Source organism: Hyperolius riggenbachi, chromosome 10 (genome assembly GCF_040937935.1).
Source record: "Hyperolius riggenbachi isolate aHypRig1 chromosome 10, aHypRig1.pri, whole genome shotgun sequence".
Lineage (NCBI taxonomy): Eukaryota > Metazoa > Chordata > Amphibia > Anura > Hyperoliidae > Hyperolius > Hyperolius riggenbachi.
In genome coordinates this window covers 35,487,272-35,512,071 of record NC_090655.1, presented here as the reverse complement: position 1 = coordinate 35,512,071, position 24,800 = coordinate 35,487,272, and the positions used below count along the sequence as shown (strand labels likewise).

General features: G+C 46.0%; 1 protein-coding gene across 2 annotated transcripts in view; it reads right to left on the bottom strand.

The window, feature by feature from the left end:
- CCAR1 (cell division cycle and apoptosis regulator 1) overlaps positions 1-24,800 on the bottom strand; it is a 111,369-nt gene that overhangs the window by 81,740 nt on the left and 4,829 nt on the right. For both annotated transcript variants that reach the window (XM_068257674.1, XM_068257675.1), the window contains 2 exons: positions 12,038-12,142; positions 1,340-1,518 (listed from right to left, as the gene is read on the bottom strand). In XM_068257674.1, coding sequence (XP_068113775.1) covers positions 1,340-1,518; positions 12,038-12,142 — 284 coding nt within the window. The remainder of the gene's footprint in view (positions 1-1,339; positions 1,519-12,037; positions 12,143-24,800) is intronic.

Sequence of the window (24,800 nt, the reverse complement as noted above, 5' to 3'; positions counted from 1 at the left end):
GTTTGATGCAGGCAGTAAGATACTAATACTAGAATATTGACACAGACAGACACAGAACATTTATATCACGCTTTTCACCTGGCGTTTTGAGCTGCAGCCACTAGGGCGCGCTCTATAGGCAGTAGCAGGGTTAGGGAGACTTGCCCAAGGTCTCCTACTGAATAGGCGCTGGCTAATTGAACAGGCAGAGCCGAGATTCGAACCCAGGTCTCCTGTGTCAGAGGCAGAGCCCTTATCCATTCTACTATTCAGCCACAAAGGCGATGTGGGAGGGGAGAATAGAATGATCAAACCTCAGAGACATCATTCATTCAATAAATGATTAGTTCCATTACACAAATGTGAAGAAGTTCATGGATAGTTCTGGACAGCAGATCTAAAATACCTGGCTGCTTTTTAAGCAGGTCAGAAATTGTCCTACTGTCAATGTAGCACTTTTCCCTAATAAATCCAGAGCAGCCTTCAACTATCAGCAGATAAGCTGTTGTTGAGAATGTGTGTATGTGACTGTAATCATACAAATCCCTAATTAACTAACCCTGCAGCAATCCCGCTATTATCTGATGTGACCTAGGCAATGGTTACAAACATTAGCAAAAAAACAGAGACTCCAATCTAGGTTTGCCAGACTCAACCTCAGTAAGGGCCGGTTCACACGGACGGCACGCGGCGTTGGGGCGGCCAGGAAGTCGCGTCGTCCTGTGACGTCCCGTTCGGTGGCGGCGGTACAGAGATCGTCGCGATCGGCGTTTCTCGTCCCCGCAGGGGGACATGAAGCCGCGCCAGCTAGCCGTCCCTGGACGTTGCATGCGGCTTCTAGGGACGGCCGAAACGATGCGTTAAATCGGGATCAGAACGCCGCGTTTATGCAATCGACGGTAATCGACGGTAACCGCGCAATGCTAAACGCTCCTATTCACTTGAATGGGAGAGTTTAGCCGATGGGTCCCGAACGCTTGACGGTAGACGCCGCCAAGCGTCCGTGTGAACCTGGCCCTAAAAGTAATCCAATGTGTGATTTCAGAATTTGGACACACAGTAAAATAGGCTGCCTGTGAGAAGCTGTTTAACAGAGGAGGGTTCCCACCTGTAATGCGTGAATAACATGCAAATCATTTTCCCCCACTGTACACACATTCCTCTGAACTGGCGCTTGCTGTAACCCCTCCCCCCCCTACCCCAATACAGAAATTGCACCAGATGGGAGTGATGCCATTAGTGGCATAGCTAAGGAGCTAAGGCCCCAGTGCCAGCTTCACATTAAGGAGGAGTCTAGACTTGTTCTTGAAGCCATAATGCTAATGGTTTCTCTGTTTTTTATTGAGAGAGGAAGACTCACCTGCTGGAGGGCGGCTGCGGCGGCGGCGGCTGCGGCAGCATGCTGCTGGAGTGCTGCAGTCTGAGAGAGCTGGTAGTTGGCTTGAGTCGGGGTGGTGAGTCCAGCTGCTGCGAGTGCTGACTGAGTGTAGATTGTAGGTGAGGCCCCAAGCAATGACGGCTGCTGGACTCCTAAAGGACCTGGTACAACACAATGCCATGTTATATCACCGTGCAGAACAGCTTGTTTATAATAAATAGTCTACATGAATAATAGTTTCAATTACCTCACCAATACCGATAGGCGTTCATCTGATAAATTGCACAGAAACAGGAAATGCCATTGGAAGCTTACAATCTAGATCAGGGGTCCCCAAATGTTTTGGGTCAGGGGCAGGGTCAACATACTTCAGACTGCTGGGAGGCCGGAGTATACATAGAAGTCTTTGCGGGCCAGACAGTGAAGCATACCCAGGTGACAACCTTCAGTCCAATTGGACTGCAGTTTCACCTGATGTGCCTCAGGGGGCCACATTTGGCCCGCAGGCCTTAGTTTGAGGACCACTGATCTAGAACACAGGTGTTGAACTCCAGGCCTGGAGGGCCAGATCCATGCCAGTGTTTAGGATGGACTGAGAAAGAGGAATGTGTTCTACCTGATGGATCCCACCTTTCCTGATTCAGACCCATCAATTCATTTGAGCTGTGTCAGAAATGTGTGAGGACCTCGGCCCTCGAAGGACCGGTTTGACATCCCTGATCTAGACGGTAGTGGAGTTGAGACACTGGAAGTAGACAAAGGGGTCAACAGTTGAAGTAGTGAGCTTTAAATTCTAGCCATAGCAAATTATAAGCTTGTCTGAAAAGGTGTGCCTTAAGGGTACGCTTGAAAATTGCCAGGCATGGAACATGACGGACAGTCTGTGGTAGAAAGATCCAAAGGCGGGGAGACACTCGTGAGAAGTCCTGGATATGAGTGTGAGAGGAGGTGCCCAAGCTGGAAATTAAAACCGATTTTTTTACACTAACCGCTGATTATTACTACACATTTATATACTGCAATGTTATTTAGTATTTCTGTAGAGCCAACACCTTGTGCAGTGCTGTACAGAGTATATGGTCTTGTCACTTAAAGAGAAACCGTGACAAATGGCCCATACTCACGGGCTACATTTGTGGCCTGTCGCTAGCACACGGGAGCGTGTGCGCGACAGGCCTGCGACAGCTCGTCGCCAGGTCCCCCCGCGTACACACGCGGAAGAGAGATCAGCTGTGCGACGGAAGCTGTCGCCGACGTTCCTCCCCCGCCACCGGAAGCTCCGTGTTCTGGACAGAGGTTGCTGTCGCTAGTCCGCATACTCACGCGGACTAGCGACAGTTGTGGCGAAGTTGCGGCGGCAACTGTCGCCAGTCGATTGACCACGCCAATCGCCCGGCGACAGCAGAGACGAGCGATGGTTCGGGGTGCGCGCCCATGTTGCGCCTCATACTCACAGGCGACCTGCGCAGCAACACGCGTGCGCCGCGTGTTGCAGCGACAATTGTAACCTGTGAGTATGGGCCATAAGAATTGAACTTCATCCCAATCAGTAGCCGATAGCCTCTTTTACATGAGAAATCTATTCCTTTTCACAAACAGATCATCAGGGGGCTCTGTATGGCCGATATTGTGGTGAACCCCCTCATAAAGGAAACTGAGGACCATGGTCCTGGCAGTTTCCTGTCTGTGTGAACCTCGTTGCATTGTGGGAAATAAAAGCTGTTTCCAACTGACAAAACAGAAAGCAGCATCTTCTTCCACTGACATCACCTGCCAGCAGTAAAAATTGCACCATGTGGTAAATGTCAGAATGTAAATCAGGGAGAGGAAATATGTTACAATGGGCAAAAACTGACTAAAACACGTATACATAATGATTGTAAAAATCAAGCACTTTTTTTATTACAATATTTTCACTGGAGTTCCGCTTTAACCGTGTCTCAGAGGGGCTCACCAGGGCTGTGGAGTGGGTACAAAAATCTTCCGACTCAAACTCTTCAGTTTATGAAGCCACCGACTCCAACTAACTCCGGGTACCCAAAATGGCTCTGACTCAGACTCCTTAGTCTAATACTTACCAGGGCTGAGGATTTTGTACAAAAATCATCCGACTCCAACTCAGACTACCCAAAATTGCTCCGACTCCTCTGCCCTGGGGCTCACATCTAATCACTACCATAGTCATGTCTATGCATCATGTAGTGTATGTATTGTAGTCTAGGGCCAATTTAGGGGGAAGCATATTAACGTAACTGTACTTTTTGGGGATATGGGAGGAACCCCCCTGCAGACACAGGGAGAACATACTAACTCTGTGCTCATAGTGACCTGGTTGGGATTCAAATCAGGGACTCTGCACTGTAAGGTGAGAGCGCTAACCACTACACTACTGTGCTGCCATTTATGCAGAGTCTCTCAAATGACACAGAGGTTTTGTTGGACATATGAGATGCAGATAAATTAATCTTTCATTGCAGATGGTGGATTACACACAGGATTTTAACGAGACAATCCATAAGAAAGAATGTGAATTCGCAGGCTGTGGTATCTTGAGAGACTGTGGAAAATCAATATGCACAGCCGGCAGACCGTGCATTAGCAAACAATATGCATGTATTGCCTGTTACTAGGGGCCTGTCTTAAACCAGAGTGAATACTAGAAGAATACTAAGGGCACTGGCATATAAGGAGGGACACGGAGTCCCTACATCAAAGTAAAAAAAACAAAAAACAAAAAAACAAAATACACAGTTGGGTTTCAGGAAATGTCTAAATTCTGATTTGTTCACAGGGTCAGCCATAAGCCATGAGAGGAGCTCGGGGAAAGCCTTTACTGCCTGAGGGCCCACTAAGATGGCTATATTGATGGGAGTCAATAGATAGAATATTGAGAGCAAGTTGTAGATTAGCACACATGGGCGGGTTTCATTAGTCAGGAAACAGCAGCCATCTGCTCTCCTGTCAGCTCTTTGTGTGAGAGAGCTCCTCTAGGCTCTCATTATGCAGTGCTGACTTCCACTTTTACATTGTAGCTGCATTTGCTCTGGCTTAATTGCTTTTCGATAAGCTGCTGCATTTAGAAGCTGTACAGCAGCCACACCATACTGAGCGACAGCCATGGAGGAGGATTCCAATTATAACCGACAAGGAAAACATGCAGAACCAAGAGAGCATCTTATTAAGGGAAACTGCATTGAAAATGACAATGGATAAAATGTAATTTTTTTTAATATACAGTAATATTAGATGTATAAACCTGAACGGATGGTCCGGATTTGCAGCATTTTCCCGGACCGTGATCGCTCCCGAATACCCAGAGGGGTAGTGAAGGGCAATGTAAAAACAGATCCCCCCCCTCCCCCCCCTCTACACGGGCAATTTTGGACACAGAATCTGGTCCTGGAGGGGGTAGCAGCCAGGAGGGGGGGGGGGGGGATGACAGCGGTCGGCAGGGTCTCCCTCTCCCTCACCTGGGTCACCGTCCCCCCTCCAACTATTTGTGCAAAATTTGTTAAAATGTAAAGTATGCGGAGAGCAGGGAGTTTACCTTTTCTCCACTTCCGCCGCGTCACTTCCTGCAATGCCGCCCTCCGAAGTATAGAGGGTGACATTGCAGGAAGTCAAGCAGCAAGCGGTGGACCGCAAGGAGAGAAGGTATGTTTCCCCGCTAGCCGCATACTTTGCAATCCATCGCAAAATTTTTTCAAATGTAAACGGATCCGATCTGTAAACGGAGTGGGGTGTACCTAGCCTTAGTTATTGAGGCTAGGTTCACAGTGGTCAGTTGCATAATGCACGGGTTATAATGCATTATAAGAGAACTGCACTGGAAGCTGGGCATGGACTTTCATAAAAAAAACCTTCATGCAGCAAGTTAGAACTCAATCAGTTACAACGCAGTGCTGAGAACAGACCCTTAGAATCATATAGGCAGTGACTGGGCATGCAGAATTATTCTGCAACACAATTGACCACTGCGACCAGGGCCTGAGGGTATCCCCTAAACATTATGGGCTTGATTCACAAAGCGCTACCTGTTAGCACGCTTGTGAAAAGACCCTTATCACGCCTAAAGAAAGCCGGTGCGCGCAAAATGTTGCACCAGGTGCGACAACAACGGCGCACCCTATGCGCCTATAAGGTCGCATTAGATGCGCCCTAAACGTCGCACCCATGCGCACCCAGCCTTTGGTACTTTGCGCGAGATGCGATTCTGCTTGGCGCGTGCTAACTACTTAGCACCCTAGTTAGCACGCCCAAAGCCTTAAGGCGTGCTAACTAGGTTAGCACCGAATAGTGAATCAGGCCATATGTCTTTTAATTCTCTCCATGACTTATACCGGACCATAAGCAGCTGGCATTAAATCAATGTGTGAATGTCAGTTTGCATAATAGCTCAGCTGGACATTACACTAATGATAAGGACACACCAGGCTTTATTCTTATAGCAGAGATGCTATTTATAATACATAAAGCATTCCTGTGTACACATCAGATAGAGTCACAATCAGATTTTTGAATGTTCAGTGGCTTTGACAGCAGCACAACTAACTGTTTTTTGATTAGCTTATATCTAGGTTTTTTGTTGACTAAATGTTCATATCACTGTATACACAAGTAATGTATTATGACTGGGTAATAGAACAATTGATATTTATTACAGATGAAATTTATTAGGCGTCGGAACATTTTAGGTACCCAATACTTTCGGCCAATACTCCACAGTCCTGCGATAGCTGAAGATACTCTATACAAAAACAGTTCTGCGATAGCTGAAGATACTCTATACAAAAAAAGTTCTTCTGGGGGGGGGCAGGGGTGGTTCTGGCTCCCCCGAAGTCTCCTGCAATCATCGCTCGACAAACCTGACAAGGCTTGCTATATTTACCTTCCCTGGCTCCAGCGGGGGGCGCTGTTGCGGCTCTCAGCACGGAGATAGGCGAAAATAACCAATCTCTGTCCGGTCCGCTCTACTGCGCAGGAGACTTGCCGACAGCGATCGGCTATTTCCGCCCATCTCCGAGCGGATACTGCGCCTGCGCTGGAGCCGGGGAGGTAAATTTTTACATCCCCGCTGTTCAGAGGGCCAGAGCGAGACCGCCATGGGACATAGGAGGATGGGGGAAGCCTCGGTAGGATCCGGAGCCTTCTCCCACCCGAGGTGAGTACCCCCCCCAGGTGAACTTTTTGCCGTTACAGGATTTTTTGTAGTGAGAAGAATATGGAGGCTGCCATATTTATTTCCAGTAGATACCAGTTACCCAGCAGCCCTGCTGATCTATTTGGCTGCAGTAGACTCTGAATAACACCAGAAACAGGCATGCAGCTAATCTTGTCAGACATTGGGCATGTTTCACAAAGCTTTTTCACCTGTTTCATTTTTAAGCCCAAAAAGAGCAAGAATATAATAAAAGGTAAGTAAAGTAATACAGAAATTAAGTTAATCAGGAACAACTTACTTTGAGTGATTATTTTGCTTGCAAATGTGCTGAAATGTTATTTTTATTAATTAGGTGATAAATTAGTCATTTATGAGAAGTTTTGTGAATAGAGTCCATTGTCAGAAACAGCTGATGTGCTCCATGCTTGTTCAGGGTTTATGGCTAAAAAGTATAAGGGCCTGTTTCCACTACACGCAGATTCTGCATGCAGAAAACTGACTCCAATGAATGTCTATGGGCCTGTTTCCACTGAACGTGATTTTTCTGATGCAGATTTCCCATAGGCATTCATTGAAGTCAGTTTTCTGCATGCAGAATCTGCGTGTAGTGGAAACGGGCCCTTAAAGGGGAACTGAAGAGAGAGGTATATGGAGGCTGTCATGTTTATTTCCTTTTAGACAATACCAGTTGCCTGGCAGCCCTGCTGATCCTCTGCCTCTAATACTATTAGCCATAGCCCCTAAACAAGCATGCAGCAGATCAGGTGTTTAAGTGGTTCAGACTTATAAGTCTGATCTGACAAGACTAGCTGCATGCATGTTTCTGGTTTTAATCAGATACTACTGCAGAGAAATAGACCAGCAGGGCTGCCAGGCAACTGGTATTGATTAAAAGGAAATAAACATGACAGCCTCCATATACCTCTCTCTTCAGTTCCCCTTTAAAGGGAGAGGATTAGCAGGATAGCCAGGCAACTGGTATTGCTTACAAGGAAATAAATATGGCAGCCTCCACATACCTCTCTATACAGTTGTTCTTTTAAAGATTATTATGCTGGGAATACACGGCCCAGATTCTTCTTATCAAATCGAGCCGCTGATGGCTCGATTAATAATTTCCGACATGTCCGATCGCACGGGGGGGTTATCGATTCCCGGCTCGATCCCCGCGGGCGGACAATAGACAAAAATGAAGCACTGAGAAGGAAGTGCCCGCGGGGACGAGCGGGGATCGATCCGCGCGCACGATCGGCACAAAAACAAGCAGTGTATGCCCAGCATTAGAGACCGTGATTGTTGCAGCCAGCTGAGGGCCTCCTGGAGTGTCTGGATGATTCTGGTTGTTTTGAGAACTTGTAGGGTCCCTTTATCAGGGCGTGCAATACAAGATAATAATCTGGCCAGCTGCAAAAAATACTTCAGAATAAGGCTCAACACACACCATACAATCTTGGTTGTTCAATCTTACCACTTTCATGTAGTATAAGAGCTTATCCAATTAATCATTCAAGGTATTTTGAATTTGTTGGCCCATCTACTACATAGATTTGGTAAATCTGTACAACCAAGATTGTATGGTGTGTGTTGAGCTTAAGTCTGTGAGGGTGAATACACAGTCAATGGACCATTGTCACTGCTGCTGTAGCATGGCTTTAACGGGGTGTCCATGTCATGAAGTCAAAAGGAAATTTGGGCGCAGGGTGAAGCCAAAAGTCTCACTCTGCCGTGGCAAAATCCCGCGGCGTGAATGACTATTGCCATTTCCGCCTATCTCCAAGCGGAGAGCCGATACTGCACCTCAGGAGGGGGCTATTGCTGGCGGCTGAATTACATAGTTTTAATCATAAATGTGGGCTCCATCTTTTTCCGGCGCCCAAATTACTCACTCACCAAATCTCAGAGCTGAGCGGTGCCCTTTTCACCAGCTTTTTCTTATAACAGGGTGACGTAATCCACTCCATATAAACAACTATTGGCTACACTGGTATGAGTGTGGGATTTTAATATTGGTCGATTCTGGTGCCCGATCTGGGTGCTGCCCTCAGCCTGGTTTACAAGCATGTCCCAGAATTAGACAAGACACAGAACATTTACAGTATATTGTGCTTTTTCTCCTGGCGGACACAAAGCGTCAGAGCTGCAGCCACTAGAATGCGCTCTATAGGCAGTAGCAGTGTTAGGGAGTCTTGCCCAAGGTCTCCTAACTGTTGCTGGCTTACTGAACAGGAAGAGCAGAGATTCAAACCCAGGAAAAGGAAGAGCAAAGATGTGCACCCAGAATCCCTTGCCTGCACCTGTTCATAAACACATCCTGAAATGTGTGTGGCAGATTTGCTTTTAGGCATTGGCTTTAAGCATTCAGATAAAAACTTTCTAAAACTATTATCACTTATTTGTGTCAATTAGATCATTTCCCATTTCCCCATTTTTAGTGCCAAAACCATAATATAATAAGCCATGACAAAAATGAAATGATAAAGAGCCAAACGTTCCAAAGCAATGACCACAACCTCAGTAACAGCCACATCAGCATCTGCGAACTAAGCATATCTCCACTTCACACGATCTGTCATCGGTGATGCCACTCAGGAGATTACCGCTATAGCAGAACCTGTTCATGCTCACCACTCAACACATTAAAATAAATATCTTCCCATCAAGACACAAACTGACAAACAACTCTGGCCTCAAAGAAGCCTTCCTAACCACAGAGCTCACATCTGCTCTGCTCAATATTCCCGACTGCTTAGTAAATGCACGGGCTTCTGCTCCTCCTTACCCTGAGCAGAAATGACACCATAGCTCTCAACTGTCCCTCTATCAGAGGGACAGTCCTTTGGAAACCAAATCCCTCTGCCCCTCTTTCTCCCTCTTTCAGGACTGATGTACAGATCAGTGCTAATATACCGGTATGAATTTTTCTGCTGAAAAATGTTTGACACTAACCTTTACTCCCATCAATTAAATTGATATATTTCTTATTTTGAAATGCAATAAATTGAAGAAAAAGTAATGATTGAAATGACCAGTGTGGTTTGAATGATAAAGCGGTTATTTTCCGTTAGCCGGGCGCATCCACTAGGTGGCGATAAAACTCCAGAGTTACATCTTTCCCTACTATCCATGGCGGCCAGAAGGGGTAATAGTGATTAACACCACCTGCCGGATGCGCCCGGCTAACGGAATAGTACTGTTAAAAAACTACATCTTTTGGTTCTGAATTCTCTGTGATATGCATGGTGAGGGGTGTGGTTGGGGCGTGGCAGGGGCATGTCTTAAAGTGTCCCTCTTTCTGATCTTAAAAAGTTGGGAGGTATGAGACACACTAATATCATGTATGGCAGGGTGCCCATTAGGTAGATTGAGATTTGCCGGTAGATCCTACACCACCTTCCTGAGTGACGTATGCGTCCTACTTTATCTCTTTGACTTGGATGAGCTCAATGCGATATGCTGTACTGAAGTTATGCACAGCAGTGTAGAGGATTATGATGCTGCAAGGTGCCGATTATACTTTTACTGGACACGGAGCATGATACGGAGACTATTTGGTCAGGAATTGCTCTATTTGGCTTACTGAGGAGGACTCTGTATCTAATTGACTAATGGCATGTGGTAATCACTGATGGACTGCCGCTGTGCATGTGCTGCAGCTGTGGCTTGTGGTAATCACTGATGGACTGCCGCTGTGCATGTGCTGCAGTTGTGGCTTGTGGTAATCACTGATGGACTGCCGCTGTGCATGTGCTGCAGGTGTGGCTTGTGGTAATCACTGATGGACTGCCGCTGTGCATGTGCTGCAGTTGTGGCTTGTGGTAATCACTGATGGACTGCCACTGTGCATGTGCTGCAGTTGTGGCTTGTGGTAATCACTGATGGACTGCCGCTGTGCATGTGCTGCAGTTGTGGCTTGTGGTAATCACTGATGGACTGCCGCTGTGCATGTGCTGCAGTTGTGGCTTGTGGTAATCACTGATGGACTGCCGCTGTGCATGTGCTGCAGTTGTGGCTTGTGGTAATCACTGATGGACTGCCGCTGTGCATGTGCTGCAGGTGTGGCTTGTGGTAATCCCTGATGGACTGCCGCTGTGCATGTGCTGCAGTTGTGGCTTGTGGTAATCACTGATGGACTGCCACTGTGCATGTGCTGCAGGTGTGGCTTGTGGTAATCACTGATGGACTGCCGCTGTGCATGTGCTGCAGTTGTGGCTTGTGGTAATCACTGATGGGCTGCTGCTGTGCATGTGCTGCAGTTGTGGCTTGTGGTAATCCTGATGGACTGCCCCTGTGCATGTGCTGCAGTTGTGGCTAGTGGTAATCACTGATGGACTGCCGCTGTGCATGTTCTGCAGTTGTGACTTGTGGTAATCACTGATGGGCTGCTGCTGTGCATGTGCTGCAGGTGTGGCTTGTGGTAATAACTGATGGACTGCCGCTGTGCATTTGCTGCAGGTGTGGCTTGTGGTAATCACTGATGGACTGCCGCTGTGCATGTGCTGCAGGTGTGGCTTGTGGTAATCCCTGATGGACTGCCGCTGTGCATGTGCTGCAGTTGTGGCTTGTGGTAATCACTGATGGACCAACGCCGTGCATGTGCTGCAGTTGTGGCTTGTGGTAATCACTGATGGACCAACGCCGTGCATATGCTGCAGTTGTGGCGTGTGGTAATCACTGATGGACTGCCGCTGTGCATGTGCTGCAGTTGTGGCTTGTGGTAATCACTGATGGGCTGCCGCTGTGCATGTGCTGCAGCTGTGGCTTGTGGTAATCCCTGATGGACTGCGACTGTGCATGTGCTGCAGTTGTGGCTTGTGGTAATAACTGATGGACTGCCGCTGTGCATATGCTGCAGGTGTGGCTTGTGGTTTATAGATTTAGCCTTCCACATCTTTGAAAGAGCTTGGGGACACCTGTACACACTCCACATGTAAATGTACCCTTTAGCTTTTCCTTATAACCTTGCCAAATGTCACCTATAAACACCATTTGAAATCTATCTATTAGCTCCTTTCCCAAAAAATTTAATAATTCCCAACCTACACAACATTACGGAATAGCTGCGGTGCGTTATAAATTACCGGTTTCTGGCAGCAGGACAGGTCCTCCTTACTCCTCTCACCATGCAGCTCCCGTCTGTCATGTGACGGGCATTCTAAGCCACATGGCAATTGGCTGCTAGGGGGTGTGGCTACACTTTAGAGGAGTGAGGAGGACCTGTCCTGCTGCTGGGAACAGATCATGTGTAACGCTCAGCTGCCAATGCTCTGAATTTACCACTGCAATTGGTCACATAAGCGGGCCACCTTATCCACTGGGCCTCCACAAAGGGGATCACGGGGAGCCATTGTTACACCCATGTTTGTAATAACGAGATTAATAAATAAAGACGCTGCTGAAATATTGTAGTTGCAGGCAAGCATCACACCTAACATTACAAAAATGAAGGGGTGCGGGAGAATGAGAATTACATTACAAGTGGAATGAGCAGAAGCACCACACAACACAAAACGCCCTCTTACCTGGCTGAGACACAGCGGTTGCTGTATACTGGGTGGCCCATGGGGGAGGAGTCTTCTGCCCTCCGAACTGAGCCATAGTGGTGACAATGTAGCTATGCTTGTAACCTGCAAAGTACAAAGAGTCCATAAACATCGGAACAGAGGCCAAATGTAATACAACACTGAAATCCTGTGCCAGCTTCCATAAAACACAGGTAATGCTCTGAACAATGACAATTAGGTATGTACACCGCTTTAATTACATAAGCTGGCAGGAACCATTCACTTTACTGCAACCAGCTTCCACAGTGATGCCAGCATGCATTAATCCTTGTAGTGTGAACCCCTCGCCATGAAAAGACCCATCTCATTATTTAAGAACAATCAAAATGTATCCATTCAAGGGTAGAATATCAAACAGGTAAAAACACACACAGCAATAGATTTATTCTGATAGTACCGGGAGAAATATCCCTCAATGATAACTTAAAGAGAAACTCCGACCAAGAATTGAACTTTATCCCAATCAGAAGCCGATACCCCCTTTTACATGAGAAATCTATTCCTTTTCACAAACAGACCATCAGGGGGTGCTGTATGACTGATATTGTGGTGAAACCTCTCCCACAAGAAACTGAGTACCGAGGTACTCCTGGCAGTTTCCTGTCTGTGAAACTTGTTGCATTGTGTGAAATATCTGTTTACAGCCGTTTCCAACTGCCAAAAAAGCATGCAGCAGCTACATCACCTGCCCACAGTAAAAATGTCACCATGTTATAAATGTCAGAATGTAAATCAGGGATTTAAAAGATTTTACAATGGGCAAACACTGACTAAATCATTTATACATAATTATTGTAAAAATGAAGCACTTTTTTATTACATTATTTTCACTGGAGTTCCTCTTTAAGCCTGGTACACACTTTCAATTACAATTGGCCAATCACGGGACAATTTTACCACCTCCATGAGGTATGGGAGCTTACCTGCATAATCTGCTCATAGTATTCAATATTTGTTCACCATCATACTACATAGAGGTGGTAAAATTAGTCAGTGATTGGCCAATCAATTAAATGTGTGTACCAGGCTAAAGTATGGTACAGACTTTCAATTATGATTAACCGATCACTGACCAATTTTTCCACCTCCATGTAGTATGATGGTGAACAGATATTGAATACTATGAGCAGATTACGTGTAAACTCTCGTACTACATAGCGGTGGTAAAACAGGCCAGTGATTGGCCAATCACGATTGAATACATCTATTCCACTTCCAATTTTGATTGGCCAATTCTAGTATATCCATGTAGTATGAGGGTGAACAGATATGGATTACTATGAGCTGATTGTGTAAGTAAGCAGTCATACTACATGGAGGTGGTAACATTGCCCAATGATTGTCTAATCAAAACTTGATGTGTGTCTCAAGATTTAGTTCATACTGCAAAATGCAATTGCAACTTTTTCAGAGTGATTTTTAAAGGAAGGTGCAATTATACACATTCCTTTAAAGGATACCCGATGTGATATGTGACATGATGAGATAGACATGTGTATGTACAGTGCCAAGCACACAAATGACAATGCTGTGTTCCTTTTTTTTCCCTTTTAACTGCCTGAAAGAGTTAATCATAGTTATTTGGGTTGAAAAAAAGACAGAGTTCAACCATCGGGTGTGTAAGTGCCAATTCCTGTCCAAGTCAGACTACAGTGTGACCCTCACTGATAAATTCAGGGCTGTGGAGTCGGTACAAAAATCTTCCGACTCCAACTTCTCAGTTAATGAAACCACGGCTCCGACTTCAACTCGACTCCGGGTGCCCAAAATTGCCCCGACTCCGACTCCACAGCCCTGGATAAATTACAACTATTACACTTTCCTAGCAGAAAATGTCTTGTGAGAGCAGGAGAGAGATAGAAAGGGTCAATAGTTCATAGATTTTTAGCTCTGGCATAGTTCAATGTATGTGTCATTGAGCAAAAACAAAACCATAAAAACTTAAAAATAGATTGAAATAGAAATGAAAACTGTGGAATATATTAAAAAGTAATTTTTAGGAGAAGGATAGATACAATTGCTTATTTCATAAGTTTATTTTCACCTCAGGTGTCCTTTAAAGGAAAGCTTAAGTCAAAAAATAGTTTAACTTGCCTGAGGCTTCTTGCAGCCCCCTGGAGTCATCCTGTGCCCACAACATGCTTCTGAGACCCTTCAACCAGCAGCGGCAAGCCCCACAAAGCTGGCTCGTCGCTAGCTACTGCACATGTGCGGCCCAGAGCTACGATCACCCGTCATCACGCTCTCGCGGCCAAGAGAGCTCTGTGCATGAACAGCAGTCTCCGACTGGCAGCTGGAGGGCCAGGTTTGCGGGGGTCGCCGCTGCTGGCTGGAGGGACTTAGAAGCATGTCGAGGGCACAGGATGACTCCAGGGGGCTGCAAGAAGCCCCAGGTGAAATTAAACCTCAAAACCTCTTTCACAGTGCGACATTAAAGTCGCATGTTAGAAAAACCTTTAACGTTGACTAACGCACAGCAATAGTAAGTCTGTGCGACATTCGCAGTGCACACATTGCCTTAGTGTGTAACGTGTAGTGTTATTAGAAAGTGCTGCATGCTGTGCGTTATACACGTTATTAGCTCTGTTAGACTGTTTGCACATGCTCAGTAATGACCTGGAAGCATACTTTTCATTGCATGTATGCTCTACTGTATGCAACGATAACAGGGCATAGAGTTTCGTTGTGACAGTTTTGGGACGTTGCGTTGTTAGTTTGTGTTGCGACTATAATGTCGCATCAAAACGCAACGTCCCAATGTGAAAGAGGCCTAAACCCCAGCTAGGGTTAACTGAATACAAGAGAAGAGAACACACTAAAGTAGAGGTCAAATGTAAAAGCACCAGGTGATGATATACAACTCCAGCCCGATAATGAATGGAGAGAAGGAACTGCACCAAATATTCTATGTATTCCGGATGAAGCAATGGCTGTCTACTAAGCATGTAATGTTTAATAACCTTATCGTCTCACTGCTCCCCCCTTCCCCCCCCCCTTTCCATTATTGCTAGTGGGGCTAATTATTTGCTGCTCTTTCGAGAAATGTTGATTGGAGGTTTATAAAATGTTGTACAAGCACTTATGCTCTTCCCTTGCACTGTATGGTTTCCAGATGATTATGTACATTATATAAACACATTCCTAGCAGAACAGATGGGGATTTATTTAAAGGGGAACTGTAGTGAGAGGTATACGGAGGCTGCCATATTTATTTCCTTTTAATCAATACCAGTTGCCTGGCAGCCATGCTGGTCTATTTCTCTGCAGTAGTATCTGAATAACGCCAGAAACAAGCATGCAGCTAGTCTTGTCAGATCTGACTTTAAAGTCTGAAACACCTGATCTGCTGCATGCTTGTTCAGGGGCTATGGCTAATAGTATTAGAGGCAGAGGATCAGCAGGACAGGCAGGCAACTGGTATTGCTTAGATGGAAATAAACATGGCAGCCTCCATATACCTCTCTCTTCAGTTCCCCTTTAAAGTGGAACTTAGGGCTGGTGCACACCAAAACCCGCTAGCAGATCCGCAAAATGCTAGCAGATTTTTAAACGCTTTTTTTTTATTTTTATGAGGCGTTTTGCTAGCGTTTTGCGGATTGCTGCTGCGGTTTTCAGTATAGTAGATTTCATATATTGTTACAGTAAAGCTGTTACTGAACAGCTTCTGTAACAAAAACGCCTGCAAAACCGCTCTGAAGTGCCGTTTTTCAGAGCGGTTTGCGTTTTTCCTATACTTAACATTGAGGCAGAAACGCACCCGCAATCCAAAAAATGCCTCACCCAGGCATTTTTCGTTTCTGCAAAACGCCCCCCGCTCTGGTGTGCACCACCCCATTGAGATACATTGACCAAGCAGATCCGCAGCCGCAAGCGGATCTGAAAACGCCCAAAAAGCCGCTCGGTGTGCACCAGCCCTAAACTCAGAATTTCCTCTGCTCTAAAAAGATTAGCCATAGCATAACCTTTAAAGGGAATGTCCAAGCAAAATAAAAGTGAGTTTCACTTACCTGGGGCTTCTACCAGCCCCATGCAGCCATCCTGTGCCCTCGTAGTCACTCACTGCTGCTCCAGTCCCCCGCTGGCAGCTTGCTGACCTCGGCGGGATGCATTGCGTACATTTTTACGCATTCCCGCTAGTGCAGGAACATTACCACATACATTTTTTACGCATTACCGGTTGAATGCGTAAAAATTTACGCATTGAACCAGTAACGCGTAAAAATCTCCGAGGTCGGCAAGCTGCCAGCGGGGGACTGGAGCAGCAGTGAGGCCTAGTGCACACCAGAGCGTTTCGGCTGCGGTTTGCGATCCGCTTGTGGGTGCGGATCCGCTTGGGTAATGTATTTCAATGGGCTGGTGCACACCAGAGCGGGAGGCGTTTTGCAGAAACGCATACTCCCGGGCTGCTGCAGATTTTGGATTGCGGAGGCGTTTCTGCCTCAATGTTAAGTATAGGAAAAATGCAAACCGCTCTAAAAAAATGGCACTTCAGAGCGGTTTGCCAGGCGTTTTTTTTGTTACAGTAGCTGTTCAGTAACAGCTTTACTGTAACAATACATGAAATCTACTACACCAAAAACGCTTCCCAAAACCGCAAAATGCTAGCTGAAACGCTACATAAAAATAAGAAAAAGCGTTTCAAAATCTGCTAGCATTTTGCAGATCTGCTAGCGTTTTTTGGTGTGCACCAGGCCTGAGTGACTACGAGGCCACAGGATGGCTGCATGGGGCTGGTAGAAGCCCCAGGTAAGTGAAACTAATTTTTTTATTTTGCTTGAACCTTCCCTTTAACCTCCTTGGCGGTAACCCCGAACGTAGTTCGGGGTAAGCCGCGCAGGAGGTTTTCTCAGGCCCTGCTGGGCTGATTCGCGTAATTTTTTTTTTGCTGGACGCAGCTAGCACTTAGCACTTTGCTAGCTGCGTCAGCACACCGATCGCCGCCGCCCGCGCTCAATCGCCGGTTTCCGTCGCGCTCTGCGCCCCCCCCCCCCCCCCCACCTCCCAATGACGTCCCGACGTCATCCCGCCCCGTCGACGGGGGAAGCCCTCCAGGAAATCCCATTCTTTGAACGGGATTTCCTGATCGAAGCGGGCGGGGGGATGCCACTGAGCAGCGGCTATCATGTAGCGATAGCTGGGCTCGCTACATGATATAAGAAAAATAAATAGGTACTTATCCGTTAGCCGGGCGCATCCGGCAGGTGGCGACAAAACTCCACCAGAGTTACATCTTTCCCTACTATCCATGTCGGCCTGGAGGGGGAATAGTAATTAGCGCCACCTGCCGGATGCGCCCGGCTAACGGATAAGTACCAATAAATAATTTTTTTTTTAAAAACTGCTGCGCTCCCTCCTGGCGGAATTTTTTATACCGCCAGGAGGGTTAATGTTTAAAAAAATAAATAAATAAATAAAAAAACAACAAAAAAAAAAAAAAAAAACACACCTCTTCATGACAGATTATGGAAATACTAAAAAAAAAAAAAAAAAAAATAGCATTTAGTGGGATTTGGGTCACCCTGAGGTGCTTAGGTACTCAGTTGTGGATGTTTACTGTAAAGCTATGTACCCACCTGGCGATTTACCCCGACCAGCGATTTTTACATGACATCGTGAGGTAGGTACAGGTGCACAATTGCGAACGTCGCTTAGCGTTGCGCGTTGACTACAGACTGGCAGATCGGGTCTTTAAGATGCCTGACGACACTGCGCAAAGTACCGCGATCGCTGGAAGTCTCGCTCGCGCCACCATGTGCGTGGTATGACCTCGTGCTTAACCCGCCAACAGGAAGAAGCGTCGCTAGCTCATCAAGGGGACACCGCTGGACCCGTTGAGCGGTGAGTATGGAGCTTAGGGAAGAGTTCTGCAGTGGTGCCCCTGCAGTCTATTCACACCTGCTGAGCTGATTAGAACTAATTAGACACTTTGATCTGGGTTGGGGGAAAAAATAAATAAATACGGTAAATAAAACACAACCACCACAGGAACACAGCAGTGGATTTCTAATACATTATACCAGCTACTAAATTTGACTGCGCCTTACTTAAAGCGGATCCGAGATGAAAAACTAACTATAACAAGTAACTTGTCTATTATCTAAAGTTTAGATAGTTTACACAGCAAATCTAGCTGCAAACAGCTTCAACAGTTTAGGATTATTTATTGCTGTGATACAATGAAGGCAGCCATGTTGTTTGTAAACATTACACAGGCAGGCTTATCTGCATCTTCAGCACTCAGCCTGTGAAAACCTAATTCCCCCTCCTCCTCTGAAATCTCTAACTAGTAATACCTCCCCCTCCTCCTGCCTAGACTGAGCTCCCACAAGCCCTTGCTACTGTCTGAAAATGCCTTGGCTCTCTGAAAAAGCTGTGGAAGAGGCTTGTTTAATTTATAGGGAATTAGAGTATTAAAACAAAAACAAAAAAGTATTTGGCTTGAGGAATGCCCTATAAACTATAGGAAAGGAACACAATTAAGCAATGAGTAAAAAGTTCATCTTGGATACTCTTTAAAAAAGATATTTACTCCCCTTTACAAATATCATCTGGTGAGAATCTTGGCTTTCATTTGCACTATGTCCCGTGTTGGTGCGATGCATTGTACCAGAGTTAGGGGGTGATGATTGAATCTTTACACATGGGGACAGTAGCAGGGCGTTAACTCGCCCTGGTCACCGCCTCTGGCTGCTGCCTTCACAGCAGGAAGTACCAGAGATGTGGAGAGCAGCGGCAGGAGGTGGCCACAGAGACACCGCCTGCCACAGTCCAAATATGTAATAAGTCAGGTTGTGATCCAAATCATTCAGAATGGCAGTCCAAATGCGAACATATCAACACTACTCATTTGCTTTTACTAAGGGCCCGTTCTCACTTGGGCGATTAGCGGGTGATTCCTGCTAACCAGCAGGCATAATGGCAGTGATCTCACTGTTGCGTTTGCAGCCAATCGTGAGTGATTTGCGGCAATCGCTAAACGCATTCTTCTGCAATTCTGGAGCAATCACGATACAGTGCTTAAAAAAAAGCACTGATCGCGATCGATCGGGAATCGCGAGAGTGTACAGTGATTTTACAGTGCTAATCGGGGTAAAATCTAGCGGGAAGCTCTAGCATTTTGCGACTTCAGGTGAGAATGGGCCCTGAAGGTCCCAGGCATGCGATATGGTGGAGTTTCATATATATAGAAAAAAAAAAAAAAAAAAAAAATGTACTGCCTACTCGCCAAACCTTCCCTTTCTGTAGTCTTTAATGTATTCTATAGTTCCTATAAACGAAGCCTGCAAGATTTCCTCTGTGTAATATATGCTTTTCTGCCTTACACATCTGACACTTTCCTCTCATGGATTTGCCGGTTTTCACAGCACCAGGGGCAATTTCAGAGGAGCTGCAAACGAAGATGGACTCTTCTCTGCCTACACCGACTCTGATATGTTAGTTCAGTTCTTTGTGTTCCAAGACCAAACAAACAAGTGGCTTTAATGCACTCTTAAAGAGAACCCGAGGTGTGTTTAAAGAATGTTATCTGCATACAGAGGCTGGATCTGCCTATACAGCCCAGCCTCTGTTGCTATCCCAAACCCCACTAAGGTCCCCCTGCACTCTGCAATCCCTCATAAATCACAGCCGTGCTGTGAGGCTGTGTTTACATCTGTAGTGTCAGTCTCAGCGGCTCCCCCGCCTCCTGCATAGCTCCAGTCCCTGCCCCCGTCCCTTCCCTCCTATCAGCAGGGAGGGAAGGGATGCAGGCGGGGACTGGAGTTCTGCAGGAGGCGGGGAGAGCAGCAGACTGACACTATAGAGATAAACACAGCCAGCTCTGACAAGCTGTTTGTCAGCAGCGTGGCTGTGATTTATGAGGGATTGCAGAGTGCAGGGGGACCTTAGGGGGTTTGGGATAGCAACAGAGGCTGGGCTGTATAGGCAGATCCAGCCTCTGTATGCAGATAATATTCTTCAAACCCACCTCGGGTTCTCTTTAAAGCAATTGATTTATTACATTTTTAGATGTGATGTTTTTACTTTGCATCATTATTTTTGTTGTGTTTGTTTCTTTTCTTTTTTTGTTTCTTCAGTTATGAGTAAAATTACAACCCCTTTCTTTTAATAGCTCACCTGTGACTTTGCTGACCTTGAAAGTGTAATCTAGTAAATGCCTAACACCTGTGGTGATTTAGCTACACACACACAAGACTTCATATCGAGACTTAAAGAGAACCCGAGGTGGGTTTGAAGAATATTATCTGCATACAGAGGCTGGATCTGCCTATACAGCCCAGCCTCTGTTGCTATCCCAAACCCCCCCTAAGGTCCCCCTGCACTCTGCAATCCCTCATAAATCACAGCCACGCTGCTGACAAACAGCTTGTCAGAGCTGGCTGTGTTTATCTCTATAGTGTCAGTCTGCTGCTCTCCCCGCCTCCTGCAGAACTCCAGTCCCCGCCTGCATCCCTTCCCTCCCTGCTGATAGGAGGGAAGGGACGGGGGCAGGGACTGGAGCTATGCAGGAGGCGGGAGAGCCGCTGAGACTGACACTACAGATGTAAACACAGCCTCACAGCACGGCTGTGATTTATGAGGGATTGCAGAGTGCAGGGGGACCTTAGTGGGGTTTGGGATAGCAACAGAGGCTGGGCTGTATAGGCACATCCAGCCTCTGTATGCAGATAACATTCTTTAAACACACCTCGGGTTCTCTTTAATAGGCAACTGCTAATAAAGAAACTGCATTAACCGCTTCCAGGCCAGGCTAATTGAAGTCTGCACCCTGTTTGGAACAGGTTATCCCTGCCAGGACGTAGATTTCAAAAAGCCTGTTGCACGCTCCTGCCAATAACATTGCTCTCCCGCCGCTGCAGCCCATTTAACTTGCCGTCTATATGACAGTAAAGCTCCGTGAGCTGGTTGGGAACAAATTCCTTCAGTGATAGGTGAGCAGAGAGCAACGGGTCTGTCGGTGAGCCCTGTTTTTCATGCCAGTAGTCTCTGGTCCTTAAGGGGCCAGAGACTGCTAGTACTCAAGTGGGCAAGCAAAAGAAAAAAAAAAGCTCAACCCCATTGATTTTGATTGGCCCAGTTACAAGCTGCATACAGTTAGCTACTGTTGCAGCTGGAATTGTTGACATTTTACAGGGCTTTTCTACTAGTCAGAGGAAGGTTAAAGCTAGTCTCGCACGGGTGTGTTGTCACACATCCTATAAAAACAGGATCACAACGTAGGGGAAAAGTCACATCACATGTGTGTGGCGCGATGCATACAGCGAAGTGCTCACTGACGGCACGCAGTTAAAAGCATGGAGTCTTTGCCCTTCCTGCCCATACTGCCGAAAGCATTCTTTTTAAGGTCTAGTGCACACCGAGCGGTTTTGGTAGAGTTTTTAGAACCGCTTGCGGATGTGGAAACGCTTGGGTAATGTATTTCAATGGGCTGGTGCACACCAGAGTGGTAGGCGTTTTGCAGAAACGCATACTCCCGGGCTGCAGCCTTTTTTGGATTTCGGAGGAGTTTCTGCCTCCAATGTTAAGTATAGGAAAAACGCAAAAACCACTTGATAAAAACACCAGATCAGAGCGGTTTTCCAGGCGTTTTTGTTACAGTAGCTGTTCAGTAACAGCTTTACTGTAACAATATCTGTAAACCGCAAAACTTCACAATAAGAAGAAAAAAAACGCTTTAAAAACCGCTAGCGTTTTGCGGATCTGCTAGCGGTTTTTGGTGTGCACCGGGCCTAAGTGAGACAGTGGATAGCGGTTTGGAGCTGCCGCCTCTTCTACTGGCCTGGGTATCCCACAATGCACATGTAACTTCCAACCTCCGGTTTGCTTTGAGTAGATTTGTGGAATACAGTACACAGCACAGGGCGAGGATTTTGTTTTACTGTAAAGGACTGCATGCTGCCTCACCATGCAGAGGAGCACACCAGTGCAGGGCCACAGGACTGCTTTGAAACACTTATTAGGTACAATTTTCAAAATCCCATTTCAAAAGCCATGCAATCATAAACACTGTGCACAGCAAAAAATGACAATCACTGTCAGTCTCTAGGGCGGCGTTGTAATGGGTGGGAACACCATTGTTCAAATCACCATGGCAACATTGAGCCTTGCTCTCAGGTGACAGCTGCAGGTGGGGGGGGGGGGGGGATCTTCAGCAGGCCTTGCAGGGAGGAAGCCACCCTCATTGATCTGCCGGTCTTCCATTCTAATATTGCAACAACCAAGCGTTTTTGTAATATTATAAATTCATAACATTCAAAACTGCATTTCTGTGGTTCTAATCCTTCCACCACTATCCGGCTTAAAGCACCACTCCGTCAAAAAAAGTAAGTTGTTAAAATCTGACAGAACAGACAGGTTTTGGACTAGTTCATCTCCTCTTGGGAGACAGCCTGAACTGTCAAAATAGCGTTCAAACATGTAGGAAGGCTGGCTGGCATCTTACCATTTTGGCAGTTAAACTGACGTTCAGGAAAAGCTTTTGTAAACAAAGAAAGCCCTGAGAATCCCCCATGAGATGGACTAGTCCAAAACCTGTCAGTTGTGTCATATTTTAACTGTTTACTTTTTTTTCCGCTGGAGTACTCCTTTAAGAGGAAGTACATACTTTGTCTGGAGTTCCCCTTTAACCATCTCTGCTTTTCACATATGCAGTTTGGAAATGGACCTGTCAAATGAAGCTTGTCCATTTACTAGCTGGATTAATCTGAGTAAGGCCTGGAGCTCACTAAAAAGCGCTATCGCTAGCGATTTGTAGCATTTTGCAAGCGATTTTGGGAGCAAATTTCCCTGCTCCTATACAATTGATTAGAATGGAAACACTCCCAAAATGCTGCATGTCCTGCGATTGCGATTTGCATGTTTGCAATCGCTGTAATGGAATCTGTCTCATCAATTTACATTGGCAGAGCATTTTGGCGATTTAAAGCGCTCCCTAATGCTCAAAAAAACGCTCTAGTGGGTTCCAGGTCTAAAGTTAGCATAACATTTGCATCAACTCAGAAATCTCATTGACCACTTTGTTTTATATAAAAAAAAAATAAAAATTGGCAAGAGCTGTATGAAAGCTGATTACTACTCTGCACATAAATAAACGTTCGAACTGCACACAACAATCTATTCTGCTTGAAAGTCAATCACCTTGAACATCCATTTGACTTTCGGCAGTGATTACATTAGACTTGCAGAGTTAACAACTGGTATTGGCCTGTTCAGGGAGGATTTTAAGGTGGTTCCTTTATTACAGGTTTCCCTACACTGGAAAAGCCTGCCAAGGAAAAATGCCATTTTGTATCAACGCAACATTTTAGAATAAAAGATAAAAAAATCCAAAGCTGGTTACAAGTGTTCCTAGTGGTTACATAGGCAGCTATGATTGTGATACACTGTAAGCAACTCACAACACCATAAGGCAAAAGTAGAGTTTTGGTAGCTGTTTGCTGCATATGAGATTTCTGCATTTTACGCGCGTTTGCGTTTTTGTTCTGCACATGCATTTTCCTAGCATTTGAGGTTCACATATATCAATCGCATATGCATTTTGTATGTGTTTTGCATGCGTTTTTCAATGCAAATCACTAGGAAGGCAACAGGAAATACATCAAACTTTGTTTTATAAAAACAAAAACAAAACGCACTAAAACTCAATACCTATGCGTCACAGTTATCATTATGCGCGTTTTAGATACGTTTCGGAAAAATATGCAGCAAGACCAGCGTTTTTAAAAACATTGCAGAACGCAAACATCCGCGTTTTTTCCTGGTGCGTTCCTGCCTAGTGAGTTCCTACTCTCAGGGCTGGTGCACACCGAGCGGCTTTTTGGGCGTTTTCAGATCCGCTTGCGGCTGCGGATCTGCTTGGTCAATGTATCTCAATGGGGTGGTGCACACCAGAGCGGCAGGCGTTTTGCAGAAACGAAAAATGCCTGGGTGAGGCATTTTTTGGATTTCGGATGCGTTTCTGCCTCAATGTTAAGTATAGGAAAAACGCAAACCGCTCTGAAAAACGGCACTTCAGAGCGGTTTTGCAGGCGTTTTTGTTACAGAAGCTGTTCAGTAACAGCTTTACTGTAACAATATATGAAATCTACTATACTGAAAACCGCAGCAGCAATCCGCAAAACGCTAGCAAAACGCCTCATAAAAATAAAAAAAAGCGTTTAAAAATCTGCTAGCATTTTGCGGATCTGCTAGCGGGTTTTGGTGTGCACCAGCCCTCAGAGTTGCAGCCTAGTAAATTGAATAGGCTGCTTCTGTACCGCGTGCGAGGAAAAAAAAAACGCTGCTGCAGTTTTCTGCGCAACGCATCCAAAATCCCCATAGCCATGTGCTTCAGATGAAAAATCACATCAGCACAGGCGCTGCATGCGTTTCTGAAATGGAAGCAGCAAGTCAGTGGAAACTTTAGGCTTGGGACCCACTACGAGCGATTTGAGGGAAATCGCAAGGCTAAAGTACCACGATTTCTGGAGCAATGGGAATTTGGCACTGATGCCACTGTTGCGATTGTTCCCAAAATGCACCGATTTGTGGTAACTGTACGATTGCAACGCTGCAAGTGGAACGCCCAAACACCCCCCGCCTACCCCCCCCCCCCCCCCCGGTTCCACTCTGGCATTGCTTTGCCAATCACCAGTGATTGCTGATAGCTCCTGTTGGGTTCCAGGCTTGAGGCCCTTTTCAGATGGACGGCTGAACTGCACGTTTGCCGAGCAGTTCAGTCTGC